The following is a 22,044-nucleotide window of genomic DNA, read 5'->3' on the forward strand; positions in this document are numbered from 1 at the left end:
AGACCATCAGAGACAACAAGTAACCCTTACAGGCTGTACCCCAACAGACCATCAGAGACAACAAGTAACCCTTACAGGCTGTACCCCAACAGACCTCCACAGACAACAAGTTACGAGTACAGCCAGTTCAACAATCAGCAGGTCCAGAGCAGCAGTGCCTCCACAGATGATCCGAATCATGTCCGGTTCATAAACCACCTTCAGTTCAACAGCAGACCCCAACAAACAACAAGTAATGATTACAGACAGTATCACACAGTCCACACAGACTTGGCCGCCTCCACAGACCTAGTGCGCAATCTCCAACTGTCCAGAATGTGTGGCTGTGTGGCGTGCCACATCTTCTACTGTAACACTGTAGTGAGGCACAACGCTCTCAGAGGCCAGGAAGGCGGTGTCATAACACTTGACGTGGGCATAGAGAATAGAGGCGATAGGCGGAGCAACAGCTTTAGATACTTCACCAACAGACGCGTTAATCATTATCTAATGGTGATCCTAATCATTAATTTTAATATTGTGCTTTTAGTAATGTCACTCTTATTTCATGGCAGGATATAAATTACTCTATGAACAAACTGCCACCAGCATTAGATAAAAATGTGCAAAACTGGAGATGCCAGTTAACAGAGAAAAACAGAAATGGAGGCAGCATCTAAAGACATCAAGCACCAAAAGGAAAACAAATGATTTAAGTCTGAAGCTTTTTTTCCTGTTTCACATTTCTACTATTATTGCAGTGGGACAGTATAAATACAATAGTGTGGAACAAATAACTCTAATAGGGACTAATTCAGAAAACTGGTGACTTCTTCATTTTACTTGCAAAAATTACTGATGTGCAATTTTGATTTGCCATCTTCTGTTTTCTTGAACTGGTCATTTGAAGGATTTCACATTTAAAGCAAATCTGCACTGGCTGTTTCTTTAATATACAGTCAGTGGGTTAATGCAGGCACTTTCTGTAATCACTCTGTGCAAGTCTTACCTTAAACTCCACCAGGGGGCAGCATTTCACCAGTGCTAAATATTTTTTCTTAACCTTTGATTTTTATTTTCAGCCGTACTTCCATGTCCTCAAGAGGCTTCAGCTTTTGACTGTAATTAAGAAGGTTATTGACAGGTCTGGTTGACTCACTGCACCATCTTGTGGCACAAATTGGTTAATACATGAAAGTGGAGCCCAGGCCTGTTTTCAACCATGTACACCGATATTTTGGGCACAAAGTTCTGGCAGTTCTTAAGAGCTTCAGTTCATTTTGGAAGTAATTTACAAAACCTTTAAATGAAAAAAGAAAAGCTGCACTAATGTGCGTTCCCAACAAGTTTAAACGGTCTTAAAACATGTAAATGTTACATGTTCACACTGAGAGTTAATAACAGTCGGCCACTGCATGCACCTGTGGCATTTCTAAACAAACCCAAGTTTAATGTCTGTCTCTGTGTCTGCGCACACACACACACACACACACACACACACACACACACACACACACACACACACACTGTGTATTTATCTTGTGGTATTGAGTAACAGGGCAAGAGGCGGATGTGATCCACCTGCAGCTGCTGTGCACAGCGAGCGGTTTGGAGATTCAGGTCAGACTTGCGTTTTTACACCTTCCTGCGATCTGTGAGCTCTGACACGCCGAGAGCAGCTCGGCACACATGCATTCAGTCTGTTTTCTCATTTATTTTGCATGAGGCTGGCCAGACAGAGTCCCTCAGTGAGGAACTCCTGTCATGCTACAGGAAGAAGCTGTTTGATTTCTAACCACCTTTCCTCCGTCTCTGGCTGAATATTACAGAGATGTCTGCTTGTGTCGGTGATGACAGATGACTAATGCCAGTGTTGGCTTTACAGCGAGATTTTAATTGCGACTCTTCTGTGTAGCTCAGCATAGGATTAATCATCTTACTGCCTCAAAATCTCTTCATTTTTATACTTATTTATATTCTGTATGATTGTTTTTGCTTCTCTGTTAAAGCACTGGATAAACTCTGTTTTTCTTTTTTAAAAAGGTCGCACTATAGAAATAAAGTTATTATTATTAATGAGATGGCACTGAAATGTCAGTTAAAAGAATAGAAATAGAGTTATATGTTTCACATGGCAACAATGACAGAATAATAAAGTGCATTTTACTTTCATTCTGGGTCAGTTTTAAACCTGAAATGAGGAAAATGAAGGAAACCTGACCGAGGCTTTAACACTGCAGGTAAACCAGTGGTTCAAACCAGGTGGAAAACTGGAACAATCTGGAACGAGTCCTACAAATATTCACACAAAAGATCAAACTCTTTAGTAGATTGTTTTTACTTAGGGATTTCCTTGTTCGGCCAAGAAGAAGACCGCCATGTTTGTGGTCTGCAACCGGATTACATTCAAGACATAGAGAAGAAGTCACTCGTGCTTTTGTCTATTCTTTTTGGACATGAATGGACCTTCCTTACTAAATGCACATGATGCACTTTGAGTAATATGACATAGCTGTTTCTCTGTGTTATTTATCTATAACCTGAGTAATGCAATAATATTGTCTGAACTGTGTAAAGAACAATAAAATGGTCTGATTTGGTTTTACTTTGCAGATGATGCAAAACACACAGAAAGTAAGTGAACACAAAACAAACGTGTGCCGAATCAACTAAATGACACAATCTGAAAGAAAAAAAAGATCAAAAACTTATAATGCAAAATTAAACACAGACCAGGTTCAAGGCTTTTTAATTTCTGTGCATACCAAATTTTAGAAAAGCACAAAATCCAGATTTTTAAGCACAACATAAAAACATAAAGAGGATAAAAAATGACATGCATCATTTCTACTTTGCTGTGTTTGACACTTTTCTCCATGCAGTTAATTAAAACGTTAAAATAAATACACTATTTTCTGTTGTATCAACATTAACACACACACTCCATTGAGGTAATAGTCACTGATTGGTGGAGAAACATCAGCGCTGCCATGAATTATAAAAACAATCTAATACATAACAAAGAACAGAACAGGGATGTAAAATGCATAAGAATTCACTTTTCTCTTTGCTTTTTCTGAGTAATAAAAATGTATCTTCACCATTTACTGTTTAGGAAGCATCTAAATAAGAAGACAAGCAGTTATCAAGATAACAGGATTTGATCTTTATCTAATGCACATAATGTGACTGTTTTAAGACTAGAGAGGAAAATGAAAGAGAAGCGAGTCTAGTGTCGCTTAGTGCTTTTTAAAGCATATTTCAGTTTCTTATGTAAATGTGTAGTTTCATTGATTGATCACATCCTGTGTTCATCTGCAGTCATTCAAAAATATGAATAACTATGTTGATAAAAATGTTTGAAAAAATGACTCTATTAAACTGTCTTATAAGTTTTTTTTTACAGATCAAATGAGTGATGAGAACATTTAGAGGTGATGGCATGCGATGTGTGCACAACCAAACATCCTCTTATGCAAGTTTCATGCATGTAAAGCGAGAGTGCATGTAAGATTTCTCTCTCCAGAACAGACTGTACAGCCATGTGTGTGCTGCATGCTTGAGAACATTCTATACAGGAAAGCAAGTTCAATAAAACTTTATACAGCACCAATTCACAACCACAGTGACCTCAAAGCACTTTATACTGGAAGGTACACACCTCACAATATTAGAGAGAAAGCCCAGTCTCAGTGTTCAGATGGTCTCCTGTGAGATCAGGCAATGGCGGGGAGGAAAAACTTTTAACAGGAAGTGACCTCCTCAGGGAGAGGTAGCCACAATCCAGTCTGAGCCAGGAGCAGCATGATTATGGTGCTCCTGGCTCAGAGTGCCTGATCCAGAGCTTACTATTAGCTTTGTAGTAAAGGAAAGTAATGGTAAAGCTAATAGACTTTTACTGCAGAGGAGTCCATGTGTAGCTGCTGGAGTACATTTGACGACTAATTAAGAATTCTCATTTAAATTCAATTCCTCATCCTTCTGAAAATGATATGTGCTCACAGGATTTCGGACGACATGCTACTGGTCCCAGCTGTGGACACATTAGCCTCAGTCTTCTTGTAGGAAAATGATCTGTAAGCATCAAGCAAGTTTTTAAATTGTGGACCGTTGATTCTGTAAATGAATAATAATAATAAATACTACTACTCCTAGTACCGCTTATAATAATAAAAAATAATAATAATACTGCTAATTTAGCCCACATTTGAGAAATTATTTTGGTATGCGAGTTGTTGTAATAATAAAAGTAAATAATATAACAATTTTTTTTTAAAGTCATAATAACACTGTTCTAATTTTTTTTAAATCAAAACCTGATTATGTGTTTTGTGTGGTATTAAATATTATTTATTTTATCTATCTGATGTAGCATTTCAGTGTAGATGTACGATCTTGTGATTTCTGGGTTCAGAAGTTCAAGGAGCCTGTTTTTTAATGAATACACATCAGTCCTTAAAGAGCTGCAGATTATCTGTGTTTTTAGATTTTTAGATTTTAGATAAACTACTACCATGCTGAAAATAAGCAGAACTCAATGTAAAATTTTCCCCATCTTCATTTCTTATGACCATTCTGGTATCTTCACAAATGTTGCAGCAGCATCCTGCTCACAGTCGCTCCTGCTTTGATGAACGCATCTGCGTTTCTTATTTCTTCATTTCTTCATGTGCTCTGGCAGGTTTTCAGTCTTTTGGGTCTCTGCAAGTTGATTTAAATAGGACTGTACATTAGTGCAGTTCTTTGAAGATTTATTTATTCAGCAGGTAGGTTTGCAAGGTACATTTATCATCTGAATATTCTTGAGTGTGTTGTACCTGCAGGACATTGAATAAGATATTAGCATATATCATTTGTATGACTGTTATGTGGTATTTTAAGTGCAAAACGTGATGCTGAACTGAAATTAAAACTGTATTTTTTTAATGTTTTATTCCAAAATATGTGAAAAATCACTTAATAACATAGTCAAGACATCACTAACATGGTAACCACAGGCACAGTTATCCACCCACTTGCTGTTATTTGTGACTGGCAGCCAATCGGAAGAAAGACAGCTTAAAGAGGGGAGGATCATTTTGAGTTGTGAATCATGCAGAGTAGAAAACAAAGGTTGGAGGTCCATTTTGATTTCTAGTGTTTTCTGTGTCTGCTTATGTAGAAGAGCCGTGCAGCCAGTTTGTTCAAAAATTGAAATATTTTAGTGTAAGTGACAAATAATGCTGCCTGCTGAGTGGTTGACTGCACTAATAACTTAGTCCAATTTCTTTTCCAGTTATGCTCACTTCTACCTTTAAAAACTAACATGGCAACAGTCAAGACATTGACGCTGAGTCTTTAAAATGTAAAGTCCAGAAGCCAGTGGATGACAGCTCTTTGGTTTAAACCCTAAATGTCAGCTCAGCATCTTTCTAGGGATCATATGATGGCGCAGCATTTATAGAGAAGTTTCACTCTCATTGTAAACTCATAGATATTTAGTTTCTGTTCCCAACCATTCCCTTTATCCAATTTTCAAACTTTGAAAAAAAAAAGTATGATGAAGAAATTATCAAACCAGTGAGTGATGTCCAGATTTCAGGTTAAGTAATTTAATTTAATTGGGTTGCTAAAAACTAGGGTTCACTTAAGATGCTTGCATATTAGAAGAGATTCATCACAAGATATTTGGCCACTTGGCGAAATAACCGCTGGTGAGACAAAGTGGGCTTGACCTGAGATAGATTTTTCTGTATTTGCAGTTGAGTGACTGAAGTGACTCTCAGTGAGAGTGAAGAGTACCTGTGATTGACGTATAACCTGGTAGTAAATACATTAAAGGGTTACCTTGGCAACTGGAGCCTTCTTTAAAATGTAAATGTGTGGTATGTTTCATAAGTTTGTGTAGTTTATGTAGGTGCTCAAAAAACATAAATGCATACAAACTTTTAAAATAAATAAATAATTGATCCAAATCTTAATGATGCCAAGATTTTCACTGGGAATTTGTGACAGAAGAATAACAGCAAGAGTGAAAGGGAAGGTTTAGAAGAGTTGAAGATGTTAATATTTTCAGTGGGAATGATCAGAAATTAGAACATCAGAGGGACAGCTCAGGTCGGACAGTTTGGAGGCAACTTTGGAGGTTTGGACATGTACACAGGAGGGTAGCGGATATCCTGGATTTTTAAGCTGGAGCTGTTAGACAGGAGGGAAAAGAGAAGACAACAGAGAAGATTCACTGATGTAATTCAATTCAATTTTATTGATACAGCGCCAAATCACAACAGCAGTCGCCTCAAGACTCTTTATATTGTAAATTAAACCCTGCAATAATACATACAGAGAAAACCCCAATAATCATATGAACCCCCTATTAGCAAGCACTTTGGCGAAAGTGGAAGGAAAAAGTCCGTTTTAACAGGAAGAAACCTCCGGCAGAACCAGGCTCAGGGAGGGGCGGGGCCATCTGCTGCGACTGGTTGGGGTGAGAGAAGGAAAACGGGGGACGTGGTGAAGGAGGCAGATGATCTGCTGTGATAACTACTAAATACTACTACTAATAATAATAGTAACAATAGCTCATTGGTTTAATGTTGGGATCTAATAAATAATAAAAAACCACACAGAGAGAAGACACGGCGGAACCCGTGGCTTTTATTTTGATACGGTGGACTGAAGTTGGAGGGAAGGCGTCACTCTTGGTGCAGCTGCAGCAGCAGAGCGAAGACCGCAGACTGCAGACGAACGCTGAGCGTGTTTATCTTCCGTCCTCAGTCGACTTCATTCACTCTACTGACCCGTCGGGGAAACTTCATTCAGCACAGAAACAGGACTTTAATAAGATTTTTCCTGCATTTGATAAAAGTTTAAAATATGCTGCTGCGCTCAAACTGCGCAGGGAGAAGCGGGCAGGCTTAGAATAAACTCGTCTAAAGTTTGAGTCGACTCCAGAGGGGAGGAAAGGTAAGCCGAACCACAATAAATATCAGAAATATTCAAAGAAAAAGCTGTTTGTTAAAAAGACTCAGGTCAGCTCCTGCTCACTGCTCTTCCTCTTTTTCTCAGTTTCTCACTTCTCCATCTCTCATGTTAGTCGCTGAAAAGCAAAATGTGTCTTTTAATTTAATATAGATAGATTCCCGCAAATAAAACCCAACAGCTCGTTCTTTCAGCCTTTTAAATTCAGTTGAATTCATTAATTAAGGCTGAACTCCACTTGAGGCTCTGACATCTTCTGGTTATTCGTCAGTGCCAGTAAACTCATGGCAGATCTTCACGCCTGAAGTAAGAATTTCTCGCATTTTCTGCCTGTTTCTCAGATCTATTTGAATCGGATTATTTGTTCCCCATTTTGCATGCTTAGAGTACCCCCAGCTTTGGGGAAGTGGTTATAAAAGCTATTGTTGGTGAGAAAAAGAGAGGGCCTGCGTGTACTTAGTTCATAACTGACATTAATTCATCAGACTTGTGAACAGCTGCTTCTGTGGCTGCAGTTGGGTCAGACCTCATGTTAGAGGCCTGTTCCATCTCCTCTAATCGAGCTGTGGTGGTCACATCCTCCTCTGCAAACACTGCATGAAGCGTGTGTTGAAAGAATGAGCATCAGGAGCCACTTTCTATTTGACAAATAGACTAAAAGTGGAATAAATTCTGTTTCTTCAATTGTGGAATGTGAATCCAACAGAACATCCAGATGAAAAATGAAAGGAACAGTTGTTAATTCAGTTATATATGCTGCTATATATAATCATTTTATTTTATTATATTTTATTATATTTTCTTCTACTGTACCATGCTGCTGAGTGACTGCTGCTCGTCAAACACATTTCATTGCAATGTTGACCCTGTGCTAACTTGCATATGACAAATAAAACTGAAACTGAACTGCTTTTTACTATTGGGTCATAAAAGTGGCGTCAGGTGTATTAGGCAATTTTGCATCATGTTCTGCTTTTAAGAAAGCTATTAAAATTCTCATTTTTTAAGTATTAGTTGCTAATTCATCAAAGGAAAACACAGAGGCCCTTTGAAAAGTTAAAAACGGTTAAACAACAAACGTATGAAGCGTTGACAAATGAGAACATTTATAGAGAAGTTGTAATGTAATCACAGTGTTTACAGCTAATTAAACTTCCATAAACTTGATGATGTTTTTTTTCCAAATCATTGATCCACCAGTCCAACCTTATCCTGTTCCCATTCTGACAATCATACCTCAACTTTGGGTGTCTGCTGATGACAGTTACCATCTGATAGCAGGGTTACATTAATGAGCTGTAGTCCTCACTGGAAACGGGGCTAATATAAAACCGATTTTAGCTCAGTGTGAGTGCTTAGTGAATTTAAATGGTTTTAAATGGTCATGCTAGTTTGGCCTGTCCTTGCTCTCAGTGCCGCTGCGAGAGCACACGGAGTGGAGCAGACAGAGATAACTAAGGTGAAATCATGTCAATCTAGTTATTTTACTGGAAGTGCAATAAGTTTCCCAGCGAGCGAAAAATAGTGACTCAGGTCTTTTGTGGTTACGTTTGCGTGTTTGGCAAACATACAAAAAAGGCGGCGTCACGAGCGTGAAGCACCTTGTTACCTGTTAGCTTCCTCAGAGCTTTGTTATGACGTATGAATGATCCAGCTTACCCAGTCAGTACTGGATTAGTATCAAAGCTGCATCCCAAATTTAGACAGCCCAGAGGTGCCACTTTGGACTGGGAAATTTCACATTTACATTTTATTTATTTTCTAATTTATTTTGAATTTTACTCAAGAGCTTCAGATAAATGCTGCACCACGTGGAAACTAAAATTTAAGCGGTTCAGCTAAAGAGTTTAATCTAAATACGTATATGAATTTTGATGTAAAACATTCATTTATTTAATATAAAAAGCAAAAGAAAGTGAAACAAAACAGCTTTTTTGATGTTTTTTTTAGTTTTGGCTCCTAAAAATGATGAAAAAAAGACTAAAAGCGAGCTTAAATGAACAACTGCTTATACATCTGATGCATCCTGTTACAGGGAACGTATTCCTGGGTTAGCTAATAATGCTTCTACACTAGATTTAGTGAACGATTTTAATATTGTTGTGTCTGGTTTTACTTGGAGTTTTCCCATTCTGCAGTCCTCTTTGCTTTAACTACCAGTAACGATTGTACGCTGTGTGCTCTTTCTCTACATGTCTACATATTGAACTCCTTAATAGGCACTGGTGCAAATGTTGGGTTAACGACAAATTCATGTTTTACATTTTGACCCCTTTGAAACACTGATCATGATGTGCGACAGTTTTAAAAATGCGTAAATTGTACTTTAGTGGCATTTTCTGTAAGTAAAAAGGATTTCTGAGCAGCATGTAATTTCTCCCAAGTCATTTTTATTTACGGGGCACACAACAAGCAATGCTGAGGAAAACCATTATAAATATGAATCAATCTCCCACGTACCTTAAAGGTCCGAAAGTCGCGTTGACCCAACATCTACATCTGAGAAGCTTAAAGCAGCAAATTTCTGCCCTAAAATTTTAGATTATAAAAATGATTTTGTTTGTTTTCCTCATTACTGAAGATGATTGTGATGACCCATCAGGATACCTGACAGATCAAAAGCCAGTGATATATTTACCATCCCAGCAAAGTTAAAGCTTTACTTTTTGAAACTTTTAATTCAGAGAAAGATGTCAGTGACTTCTGCACTGCTGGTGAAATCTAAGAAGTTTCAGAGCACCGGTGTGAACTCTTGCATTTGCAAGGGTCGCTGCACAGAGGCAGTTTATGATGCAGGTGCATCAACATGAGAAAGACGCTTCTGAAAGTTGCAGTTGGTTGCTAGTACCACTGAACAAATGCGTGCAGCCTTCTGTTTGCTTTTAGTACTTGGTGGATATGCTGAAAAGGACACTAATTAAGTTCTAAACTAATTCAGGTCAGCAATCGAGTGTTATTTTTAAGCACAACATGCTGGGATTTATCCAGTTTAAGCCTCAGATATGGAAACATTTAATGCTTGTGGCAGCTGGAGTTACTGAGTTTGAGGCTCTGAAATGCTTCTGTTTTCCCTCTTTAGTACTAAATAATGTGAATTTTTGGCAAAACATGGCATTTGAAACATTTTTAGGCCACATAAATTCAGACTAATTGAGAAAATAATCCCCAGATGAATCAGTCTCTTAAACCATGACCAAACTTGATACAGCAGAGACGACAACTTTGATTGTCTAAATAAAAGAGTATAGAAATGCTTTTAAGGCATATTTGAAACTGTACTAGCAAACTCTAACCACAAAGCCCTGGCTGCATACTGGTCAGTGTTTCAGCTGTGCAGCACATAACAAGGGGGTTTCCTGAAGCTGCAGCCTGCTTTAAAAACAGCTTGAATTGCACCTGTTATTTATTTTTAATGGACAGTTAGTTTGATTAACTAAAATGAGCCTTCATTAACTTTAATCTTAACTCACCTGGTTTATTCTGTTTAAAAATCCTTTTAACCATTCATATTAAAAAAATATTATTATTTTGTCCAAAATCAGCACGTCAGGTTCACTAAAGCAGTCCTGATTGCCACACCGTCGGTGTTGTTCCGAATATTTCATTAAAACATATACAAAAATCTGTTTAAGTAGGCAGCATCAAGCTTGTATTTGCAGCAGGAACTACAGAGCAGCAGAGGTACAGTGTTTATATTTATGTGTCCACTTTTTGCTCTTTTTTTAGCCACTTTAAATATTTACCCAATACCATTAATAAAAGAGAAATCTTTCAACTTCAGTCTAAGGAGCTTGGAAAGAAAGCGAGTGGACTTGTTTAAGTTGAAGATGTTTCACCGCTCGTCTGATCTGTGGCTGTGATCAGCTGTCAATCCAAAGGTTTCAACTATTTGTCTGTGAGTTTTACCCATCGCAACTCTTTACTTATTACTGAAAGAAGAGTTTTTCAACTGGTAGTTCACAATTTTTAGCAGTTTCAGCTGACAACCTTTGGTTACTGTTGTGTAATCTAAACCCGCACTGATACTGAATACACAATGAGATAGAATAGATTTTAGTTTACTGTTTGCACATTACTGCTTATTCATTTCATAGTTTGAATGATTGTGTTGTAGCTACCATTGCAAGATTTAATCTGTTGTTTTTATCCAAATCTTTCAAGGATTGGTCCATAACCGTAAGCTCATCATTTCAGGTCTAAATCTGTGACTTTTTGTTGATGGATGTCAGCTGTTTACCCATATCTTTAAAGGACTTCAGCTTATGTTTCATAGCTTTTAGTTAACCATTTCAATCATTAAAATGGGTTTTGCAGTTTTTACTGCTATCCTCGCAGGTATTTGTCTTTTTCAATTGGCATTTAAGCAGCAAGGCTTGCAAAGATGACTTGTGAGCTGTGACGTAATAAGCTGAGGCTTTTAATCTAAAACAATTCAGATATTTTATAAAAAAGAAATCAATAACAGGGTCTTTAAAATGATGAAAACTAAACAAGGCATTAACTGAACTAACAGACCTGATACAACAACACATGAGAAGAAGTTTAGGGTACTTTTCCATCACTTGCAACTCTTCCTCTTATCTCCTCCCAAGGGTCTGAGAGAGAGGAAGAAGTGCGAGAACAGACGAGCCGAAGCTGCCAACTGAGAAATCCTTTGACTTTCAGCTAGTGACACCTTTAATGTTGCTTGTGACATAAATTAATTCCACAAAACTTGTTTTCTTTTCGGATCAAGTAAACCTACAAATAAAATCATACACCGGTACCAGTTCTCTTTTTTTCTGCACTCTTGTTGATTTCAATCATCATTTGCCATTTTTTAAAATCTGGGTTATTCGTGCATTCGTTTTATCTGTTGCTATGATTAATTATGCTGTTTCTTTTCTCATACTGTCGTTATCTGATCCACATTATCAAGACTGTGTGACGCATGCGATTCATGTGAAAAATAATCAAAAATTAAGATGCGGCTTTGTGTGACATCACAGCACTTTGTAGCTCAACAAATGTTTTACTGTTACTTTTTCAGTTACATTGTAACGGTTTGCATATTCTGTTACGTGCATACATCACTGAGAAATGTGTCACGTGACTCCTCAGCTACCACCCAAGTACAGGACCCCCGCCTCCCTTGTTTCACAATTTCCATGTCTAACCGTTATGTGTTGTGTAATAAAACTATTATAATATGACGCTGTGCGCTGTGCTCTGCGATACGACTAATTAAATATTCAATATTTTAACTGTTAATCTGTGATTTATATTTAGCTGTTAATTTGTCATTTTTAATGCAACACAATTCAACTGTTAATCCATGACTTTAACCAAATGTTTGTATAGTGTCCTTGGATTTTTGAAAGGTGCTATACGAATCTGTTATTATCCTTCTTATTACCATCCTGTGTTTTGAATTAACTGATGAATCTGTCTGATTAATTCAGCAGTTAATCCCTGATTTTTACTGGGATGCTTTAGCTGTTCCATGACGTTCTGTTGAGTAAATCAACTGCTAATCTGGGATTTTGATATGGCTAATTAAGATGTTAAGCCCTGTTTAGTTTTTGTCTAATTCATATATTAATCATAACTTTTAGGTAAATAATTCAGCTTTTAGTCCTGGATTGTTATCTGACTATTTTGGCTGTTAATCCTTGACTTCAAAATAACTAATTCAGCATTTAATCCAACAATTGTACTTTTTAAAAATTCCTTACTTTAGGTACACTTTTTCGACTACTTAACATGTTAATTCCTGTTTTTTATCAGCCAAATGTAGTTGGCAGTCTTTGGCTTTCATTGGATTACTTTAGCTGTTAATCCAAGGATTTACAATGATTAATCTAGTAAACTTTAAACTTTTTATTCACTGTTTTAGCTACACCTTTTTGTGTGTTGCTTCAGGTTACCTAGCTCCTATATATTGGCTTTTACATACTTCCCTGGCACCTGCAAAAGTACCGCTGGCCTGGGATAACTAGTCTAATTAACAGGAACTAAAGTTTTTTACATCTGAATTTGAGTCAGTTTTCAGACATCTGTTCATTATTAAAGATAAAAACCATTATAAGGGTTAAAGTTTATTTTAAGTCTGTGTGTGGTTTAACAGGTGGCATTTGTTTGCTAGGTTAATATCAGCATCGGGTGTTATGCAGCTCTGTGTCTCTTGTCAGAACTGTGTAAGGTTGCAAAGTGCTCTACAGCTGCAACGATAGAGCCAGCTTTTTCACGAAAGCTTACCACATCCTTCACTTTGTAACCACAAACAAGTGAAGGTTTTATTCACGTTGGTGGGAAAATAAAATAACCAGCTGTGATGATAACTGCTGTCATGGGATTCAGATCCTTAACATTAGATCCACGTTTTAGAGCTCCTTCGTTGGAGAATTGCATTTTCTCGAATACTGCGTCGACCCCTGTCTTCTCATCCTTTCTGTATACGTTTAAATAAACTGCAGGGAATGGAGAAGTGGCGTCTGTGTCTCTCCATAATGTAAAAATGGACGACAAATGAAGTTTTCCAGTTCCTGTTTACTCCTTGCATGTCATTCCCTTGTCCTTCCTTTCCATGTCCTATAAATTACGAGCTGTGTATAAGTATACCAGAGCCCAAGATGGTGATTTCAAATGTCTCATAAGAAATATTGAGTTCATTAGCACAAAAGGCTAAAAATACCTCGGCACTACAAGACTGAATGGTTGGTTCCAGGCAGAGGGTGCACACTGAAACCTATTAGAAAATAAAATACGCATCATTAGAGTTTCTGTTGTAGTCCAAACATAAGTATATGGTGATGGAAGCATAATAACTAACATTTACATTTACAACAGCTTGAGCTCTTGTGGCTTCCGACAGACACAAACCACACTATCAGTTTAAATAAAATGCTGTTGTCTGGTTTGCATGTTCAAGTTTCACTGCTGTCAGCTGTATTTTTACAACCTGTAAATCATAACTTGTGTTGGTGTTTGTCTTCATCCCTGCAGAAAAAGCCCTTTGCCACTTCTCCTTCACGTTCTTCTAAACCTCCCTGAAACTTCTCAATGGAAGCCTCAGGAAAGTATGACTTTATCGCAACAGAGGACGAGGAGCTCAGCTTCAGAAAGGGTGATTTACTAAAGGTCAGTATATGATTAGATAATGAAGGCATGTTTTCCATTTCCTCCAGCTTGACACGTTTTGTTTTTGCTTTTGAACAGATTATAAACGTTGAAGGTGATTGGTGTAAGGCGGAGATGAATGGACGGGAAGGATTTGTACCACATAACTACATCGATTTCCAGATTCCGGGGTAAGAGAGGGACCTACAGCCTTGAACTACAAACAGATATCTTTTGAAAATCCAATGGATGTGTAAAAATCATTTCTTTGTGGGGGTCTTGAACTGAGGCGTGAGCTGCAAATTGACTCACGATGCCAATGCTTTTACCCTTTGAGTGGAAAATCTTCAGTGTGTGCGCACTGACACGAAACAACAGAGGCGGAGCGAGGGGCCTGGTGGACAAGAAGTGAAAATACGGTTAAAATCAGTGTCGAGAAACACAAATTAATTCAGTTAAGTTTCATAATTTTTGCACAAACTGCTGTGAGAGCTTGTAGTAGGGTTAGACTTGGGTTCACATCAACTCTTGTACGAAATGTTTGGCTTAACCCAGGGAAATTTATTCTTACAGGATAGTTTAGGCCAAACGGCGTGTAAAAGACTGCTGTAGCTCAGGTGGTAGAGCAGGTCATCGGAAGGTTGGTGGTTCGATTCCTGGCTTCCCCTAGTCTGCATGCCAAATATCCTTGGGCAAGATACTAACCCCAAATTGCTCTCCGATGCATTCATCGGAGTATGAATGTGTGTGAATGTTAGCTATGAAGCACTTAGAAAAATGTGCTTGTGCGAATGGGTGAATGCACAAGTTGTGTAAAGCGCTTTGAGTGCTCAGATGAGTAGAAAAGCGCTATATAAGAACCAGTCCATTTACCATTTGAAAGGTTTTGTTGTTTGTGAAACTATGGCTGATTGGCTAAAACAGAGCATAACTCTAACTCGGGCAAACATAAAAAAGCAGCAGTATAAACAAACCAAAAGATTTAGGCAATTTTAGCTTTTTTATTGTTGTGAGTGAGACATTGAGCCTCAGTGGGATTACAGGTATGAATAAAGGGCAAATAAAAACGACTAAAGCAACATTGGTTCATTCTTGGTTTTAAACTTTTGTAACGATTCCTGGCCGCTTTGTGCACAAGTGTGAGTGACTTAATTTAGATAACCAGCAGCATTGTGGCCTCTGTGTGCAGGTGGTTTAAGGAGGACGCCAGTCGCAGTGCTGCAGAGGACATACTCAAGTCCAAAACTGTCGGGGAGTTTCTGATCCGAGGGTGCCAAACCTCCCTGGGGGATTTCTCCATTTCTGTCAAGTGAGTAAAGCAATGGGAAGTCTTAAAGTTTGGCTCACAGCTATATTTATGCTGAAGCTAAATGCGTACTTTAGCGTGCCTACATGCTGATGTTCAGCATGTTTAACTATGCTTAGTCAACATCTGGTTTGACAGTTAAAGGGGAAGTAAATTATAGAATATTACCGAGTCACTTATTCTGTTTGTTCAGCTCTTTGACAGCATGCTAGGCATATTAGTACGTCAGCGTCTTCAACCAGCATCAAACTGGATATCCATTCTTTTAGTTCATAAAACAGTAAAGAAATATTTTTACATTTGTTTCGCATATAGACCAGACGGGGCTAGATCCAGATCCAGAACCAAATGGTGTTGTTTTTCAAGAACTCATCACATAACCTGATGTTTTACCTTCTTTTTCTTTAAAAATGTAAACTGAACGTCTTTGAATTTGGATAAAATGAGACAATCGAAAACATCACTTTGGATTTCTGATTACCTTTCTGCTCTTCTTTGACATTTACTTGATTTTTAATGATTAATTCAAGAAAAAATTACTAGTTGCACCATGTAATGTGTTATAAAAATTGTGCTATAAAAACCAATCACAAAGTTTTTCATTTGGCTCAGCGGTGAAAGTCTGCTGGTGTCTCGTATTGACCGGTTTTATGTGTCATGTAAACGAAGGGAAGATGCTAAAGTTTCGTTTATGTTATGTTTCTACCAAGCGGCTGGCTCCAAGTGAGAGTCAATCTCCCAATACTGTTAAATGATAACTTAACCGTACACCTTCTAAATATGGTCTAAGAAACTAACATTGTAAAAACCGTAACTCAAAATAATATGTCCAGAAACCTGTGGGTGATGATGCTGTCTATTTTATTAGTAGTTTATGGTTTCAAGCTAAACTTCCAGCTCTGTGTGCTGTTTGAGTGTCACGTGAATGGACAGTGGTAGAGACCAGTTTCACTCTCATTCAAAAATGCCGAATCTTGGGTTTCAGTTGAAACCAAACTTCCTTTTTCCAACTTTGGTAACTAATAAACACCAAGATTTTGCAATGGATGGCACCAGCCACAACACCGAGGGTTTGTTTGACCACACTGTCATTAAAAACAGATGCATATTCACTGTGTACAGAAGATTTATACTTCGGATCTTAAAGTGTTACAGCGACTCCGTTAACCTATCCCACAACCCCCACTGCTCCTGGTAACCATTTTGGTTTGAACCATAACCGGCTATACACTTTCAAAACCGTCTCTTTGGTCCAACTACAGTTCCCATGAAACAGGCCAATCGGATTAATATAAAAGTACGTTATATCTGCATTATTTCTCCCAGCCAGCAGAGGGAGTCTCGTCTGTTTGCGAAAAGACGAGCTAATGAAAAAAATAACCATACTTGTCACTTGAACTGTAACTCCAGTGAACATGGTTCATGGTCTCAGTTGCTAGTTTCAGGTCTTATTTAATACTTAAGTCTTATTTCAATACAATATGAGGTTAATTTTGTAGCTTAACCTCATAAATCAGAATAACACACACAAATAAAACAGAGTATCCTTTAGAGCTGTGCTTTATGTGCATCCAACATAGACATAGCACCACAAGTGTCAAAATGAAATAAATACATAAACAAACAGTTAATTAAAAGTGTAATTAATTAATTGTGGATTTATTTAGTCAAAATCCTATTCACTGTGGTTAATATGGTACTGCATGCTGTGCTGCATGAATTTATTTATCTTTAACCGCAGCACCAAAGTCAGTGGGCGGGACTAAAGCTGCTCTAGTCAAAGCCTTGCTTTGCTTTTGGTCAGTGTTTGTTTCATACTAAGTATAAAGAGTTTGAGTTTTCATGCTTGCTCGTTCCTGCGTGACAAGTACAGTCAGGACTGGAGGACAGCTCAGAGTGAGACGGCAGGTTGATAACATCTGACACTTGGCGACACTTGTGCACAGCTTCACTGAGTACTTTACCGCCTTTTTACGCCTCAGCCATAAAAGCCTGATGGCGTATTGTCGTCACCCTGCTGGGTGGGCGGGTAGCCAGCTAGGCGACATGGACACCAGAGTTTGTGAATGCGATAACTGGAGATTAAAGCGACTGATACCATCGGTGTATCTACTGAAAACCTGAGTTCGAATCTCAGTGACCTCGACCTCAAGGTGAGAGGTCAGAGGGAAAGTTTTCTGAAAATGTACACACAGTTGATATTTGGATTAAGAATTAATTTAATTAATTTAATTAATTCATTATGTATTTAAAACATTTTTTATTTACAGTTTTAATGAAATAATATTTTGGTGATGTATTTACTTATTTCATTTTGGCACTTTTGAGGCTGCACAGTTATTCATGTAAGGCTGCTGTATAGTTTTTCCAGCATAAAGTGACACACAAAATCTATGTACTTCGTTTATGTCAGGGGTGAGGAACTCCAGGCCTCGAGGGCTGGTGTCCTGCAGGTTTTAGACGCATCTTTGATTCAACACAGCTAATTTTAAATAGCTAAGCTACCTCCTCAACAGGTCTTGAAGTTCTCCAGAGGCCTGATAAGTAACTAATCATCTGATAAAGGTGTGTTGACCCAGGGTGAGATCTAAAACCTGCAGGACACTGGCACTTGATGCCTGGAGTTGGACACCCCTGGTCTGTGCACTCTGTAGACCAAAAAAAACAGTCAAGAAAATCATCAAATTGACATTTAGATTGTTTGAATTATTTTAATGTGCTTGTGCTTAAGAAAATAAATAGGTTGTTTTTAAACTGGAAGTGTGATAACATCTACTAAAAGATCAGTTAGAGTTCCCTAATATTTTGGCGTTGCAGTGTCACGCCCTCTGAGCTCTTTCCTCTTTCGCTGGAGGTTCTTATTTTTTATCACCAAAGGCAGCTGCAGAATAAACAAGCGAGGCAGAGGTGAAGTCAGTTTATCCTCTCGTGTCCGCTGTCTGTCAGACCACCAGCGCAGATGATTCCTTTTAGCGCTCTGATTACAGGATCCGCCGGGACAGTTTGAAAGACTGTCGTGCCGTATGTTATTTATAACACCCGTGCAAAATATCTCCAGTCCTAAATGGTTTCAAGACTCGTGTATTTAAATTTTTCAGTAACCAGTAACAGGTGCTGTCTTTTAGTATGTCCATGGGTTTTTAATGTTGTGGTCAGAGGTTTACGTACACTCGTGCTCTGGCATCAATGTCATGGTGATTTGGGGCTTTTAATGATTTCTTTGAACTGTTCGTTTTCATGGTTGGAATAACTGTACCGGAAACATCTTTATTAACTGTAATAAATGTGATTTGGGTGCACAAGTTTAAGTTTATTGTTGATTTTCTCCAATCCACACAGACTCAAAAGTATACTTACAGGGACATTCAGCCACACTAATGTTTGGTTTAATCTCATTTAGCAAGTTGCACCTCGACCAGACTCTTTTCGTAGCTTCTGGCATAATTATTTCTGGATATTCGACCATTGTTCTTCGAAGAATTGAAAGAGTTTCTTCAAATTTGTTCCAAAACCAGTTTTAATGTGTGTCTGGGATCATTGTTCTCTTGGAGCACTCAATCTTGCCCACGTTTTAACTGTATAGTAGTTAAGTTCATTATTACATCCATGTTGTGCAATGTACCATTGGCATTAAATTAGCACCAGAGCATGATGCTAACACCACCGTGCCTCAGCTTTAGTCATCCAAACATAATTTGGAAAGAAACTGAAGTTTAGGGGACTTCAGCTGTAGATCTCTGTATGACCTCTGTATAGTTGGGTGGTAGTTTTATACTATAAATTGGCTGCTTCCTGGGTGTTGGCTGAATTTTTGTTGTCAGCAACACATCACAAGCACTGTACATACAGTACCGTATGATTCATAGTGGTGAAAACGCTGGTCACACTTTAAATAAATAATACCCACACTTCAAGTGCTCTTAGGCCTGTTATGTGCCTTGAGTAGATTTACTTTTTTTTACACTATATAAATTGACCCAGTTATATGCTGAGGGAGTTTTTGTTTGATGTTGTTGTTTTGTGCATCGACCAGCAGAGGACAATCCAGATAAGGAGAGAGGAACCAGTGGGATGAAGGAAACAGGGAGTCGTCTGTTATGTAGATGTTCTTGCGCACTCCCTTTAGAAAAGAATGAGAAGCAGAAAAAAACCTCAAGAAATTAAACAAATTTCAACTCCTTCTTTCAGGGCACTGTTTTATAAGAGCTTCTGACCAGGATTAGTACATCAAGGTTTTCTCTCTATAATAAAGGGCCACGAAAGACTCTGTTTACTCAATTTTATTTCAGTTAACATCATTTACACAATCACACATTTGTTTCAATTTGGAAGTCTGATATGATCAAGGAGAGACCTTTCAGCCTTTGTCTCTAATCCAGTTTTAAGACCTGATTTACTTCAGTTTGGTCTTTGCTGCATATAAATCTGAACAGAAGTAGATGTGATGGATGCGATCCGTCAAATTAGTGTAAAAGTATAGCCAGACTGAAGCTGTATGAGGGGCCAAAAACTGATGTTTTAATGGATTGGCTTTATATAGCGCTTTTCAAGGCACTCAAAGCGCTTTACAAAGCGGTTAGTTCTGACCCTGAAATGTTATCCACATAGTGTTGTGTAATTAAAAATGACCTTTTGATATTTAGTAGTTATTTAGTCTGTGGGCCATGGATAGTAAAGATGTAATCTTTATCTCTTCTCCTCAGACATGAGAATGACGTCCAGCACTTCAGAGTGATGAGGGACAACAAAGGCCAGTACTTCCTGTGGCAGGAGAAGTTCACCTCCCTCAACAAGCTGGTGGAGTTCTACAAAACCAACACCATCTCTAAAAGCAGGGTGATTTACCTCAACGATGGCAGCCTCAACGACAGCAAAGGGTTCCCCTCCCCATCCCAGCCGGTAACGCCTCGAGCATATCTACAGAAATCAAAACCTGATTATAAATTTTACATTTTGCAGCAGACATACAGTAATGTGTCACACAGAGATAATGGGATAAATGATGTGACAGTTTCTGTGGTATTGCAGAAGGTCAAACCACATTTCAGGTGTCAGGCAAAAAAATGACGTGTTAAATTTCAGTGTAATGAGAATTTTTTTTCTAGTCATACTGAGAACATTTTTAACAAAGACTATTTGAAGCCAGCTCTGCAAAATCAGGGAAAATTAGTCTTTAATAGACTGAAAACATGACTGATAACTGATAAAACCGATAACCCATGATGATGATCTAAATGCCAAACACTCCAACGATGACATTTTCCAAAAGAACATTTTTACATGTTGATTGCAGAGAAGCTTTTGAACTCTTCTATTAAACCTCTTGACCTTTAGAAGAACTCCTGGTGAAGTCCTGGTGCAAGATGGGCAACGATAACCTAGCATGCTTTTGTTTTTCGATGGTAGGATAAGCTGGAAAAGCCTAAAAACAAAACTGTGCAGACAGAACTCTACACACATGGGTCCCCAACTGGCTTCAAATCATAGACTGTGTATAAACATGATGACACATGAAGGTTACAGAGCTGACATTTAGAAATCTCAGCGTTAGTGTGCTGGATGCGGTCATGCTCGTTTTTTTGGAGCCAGAGGTTTCTATATTTGGACATATGAGTTTGTTATGCTAGCAAATTGGACTCAGAGGTACCTGCTAATTGTGTTAAGGCTAATAAAATGTGAGCTAATTGTGCTAAGGCTAATAAAATATGAGCTAATTGTGCTAAGGCTAACAAAAAATATGAGCTAATTGTGCTAAGGCAAATCAAATATGAGAATTTCTCTTGTCCTAACTGAGCCTCACATTATTTCCTGTAGAAATGTTCCAAAAGGCACCGACACCATACTGTAGCTCGGCAGCTATAGCTAATTTTAAACACTAACTACCTTTGAATGCACAGTTGAAATTATCCACAAAGACCAAAACTGTTTTATTGACCACTCTGTAAAATGTTTATTTCTTCTAAAGCGGGACTTGTTGACATGGGGACCCACATTTGGAGGCAGCCTTAACTGGCCATTAGAGGAATTGCAGTTTTCATGCACAGACTTCATAGTTGCGCTCTAGAATTTGCTGCTTTGGTTCAAGCCTCTTTCTTAACCACTTAAGCCACTGTGTTAGGTGTGAAACTGAGACTGAATCAGAGATATAAATGTGCTCAGTTTCACAATGCCTCCCTCCCTATTATTAATAGAGGCCTGTTAATGTTGAAGAGATGCTGTAAAAGTGAGGCACCTGAATGTGAACGAACATGCGAGGAGGATTATCTGAAGCCACTGAAAAAAGCAGAATGATCACTTTATCACTAAAGCTAAGCTGTAGGAAAGCTGTAATGTTTTAAGCCTGTTCAGGCAGAGAGCGAGCAGGAAATACATGAAAATAATAGAGTATGTTTTTAGTTTATGATTAACTGATAAAAATCAGAACTGTGACCAGTTGTCCCCCTTGACTGATCATGTAAAAGAGTGTGAAGAGGAAATGAAAGCTAAGAAGGTGGTTTAATGTGAGCACATCAAAGTGATGGAGGGAAACTGTAAAAATCCTGAGAAACTAAATCAATCAATCAATCTTTATTTATAAAGCACTTTTCATACAGAAAAAATGTAGCACAAAGTGCTTTACATAGTTAAAAGCAGCCCACCCCACCCTCCAACTCACTCCCCACACTCTCAATACACATATATCCCCCCACCCACACACACAC

General features: G+C 38.2%; 1 protein-coding gene across 2 annotated transcripts in view; it reads left to right on the forward strand.

Moving 5' to 3' along the window:
* The first annotated feature begins 6,500 nt into the window (after positions 1-6,500).
* grap2a (GRB2 related adaptor protein 2a) overlaps positions 6,501-22,044 on the forward strand; it is a 23,343-nt gene continuing 7,799 nt past the window's right edge. Inside the window, exons 1-5 of one of the 2 annotated variants that reach the window (XM_005739969.1) lie at positions 6,501-6,924; positions 13,924-14,058; positions 14,137-14,228; positions 15,227-15,346; positions 20,047-20,242. In XM_005739969.1, coding sequence (XP_005740026.1) covers positions 13,981-14,058; positions 14,137-14,228; positions 15,227-15,346; positions 20,047-20,242 — 486 coding nt within the window. In that variant the 5' untranslated portion in view covers positions 6,501-6,924; positions 13,924-13,980. The remainder of the gene's footprint in view (positions 6,925-13,923; positions 14,059-14,136; positions 14,229-15,226; positions 15,347-20,046; positions 20,243-22,044) is intronic. The other variant, XM_005739968.1, reaches the window with a different exon arrangement.

The sequence above is a fragment of the Pundamilia nyererei genome, unplaced genomic scaffold (assembly GCF_000239375.1).
Source record: "Pundamilia nyererei isolate P.nyererei 1_Seehausen unplaced genomic scaffold, PunNye1.0 scaffold00095, whole genome shotgun sequence".
In the NCBI taxonomy this organism is placed as follows: domain Eukaryota; kingdom Metazoa; phylum Chordata; class Actinopteri; order Cichliformes; family Cichlidae; genus Pundamilia; species Pundamilia nyererei.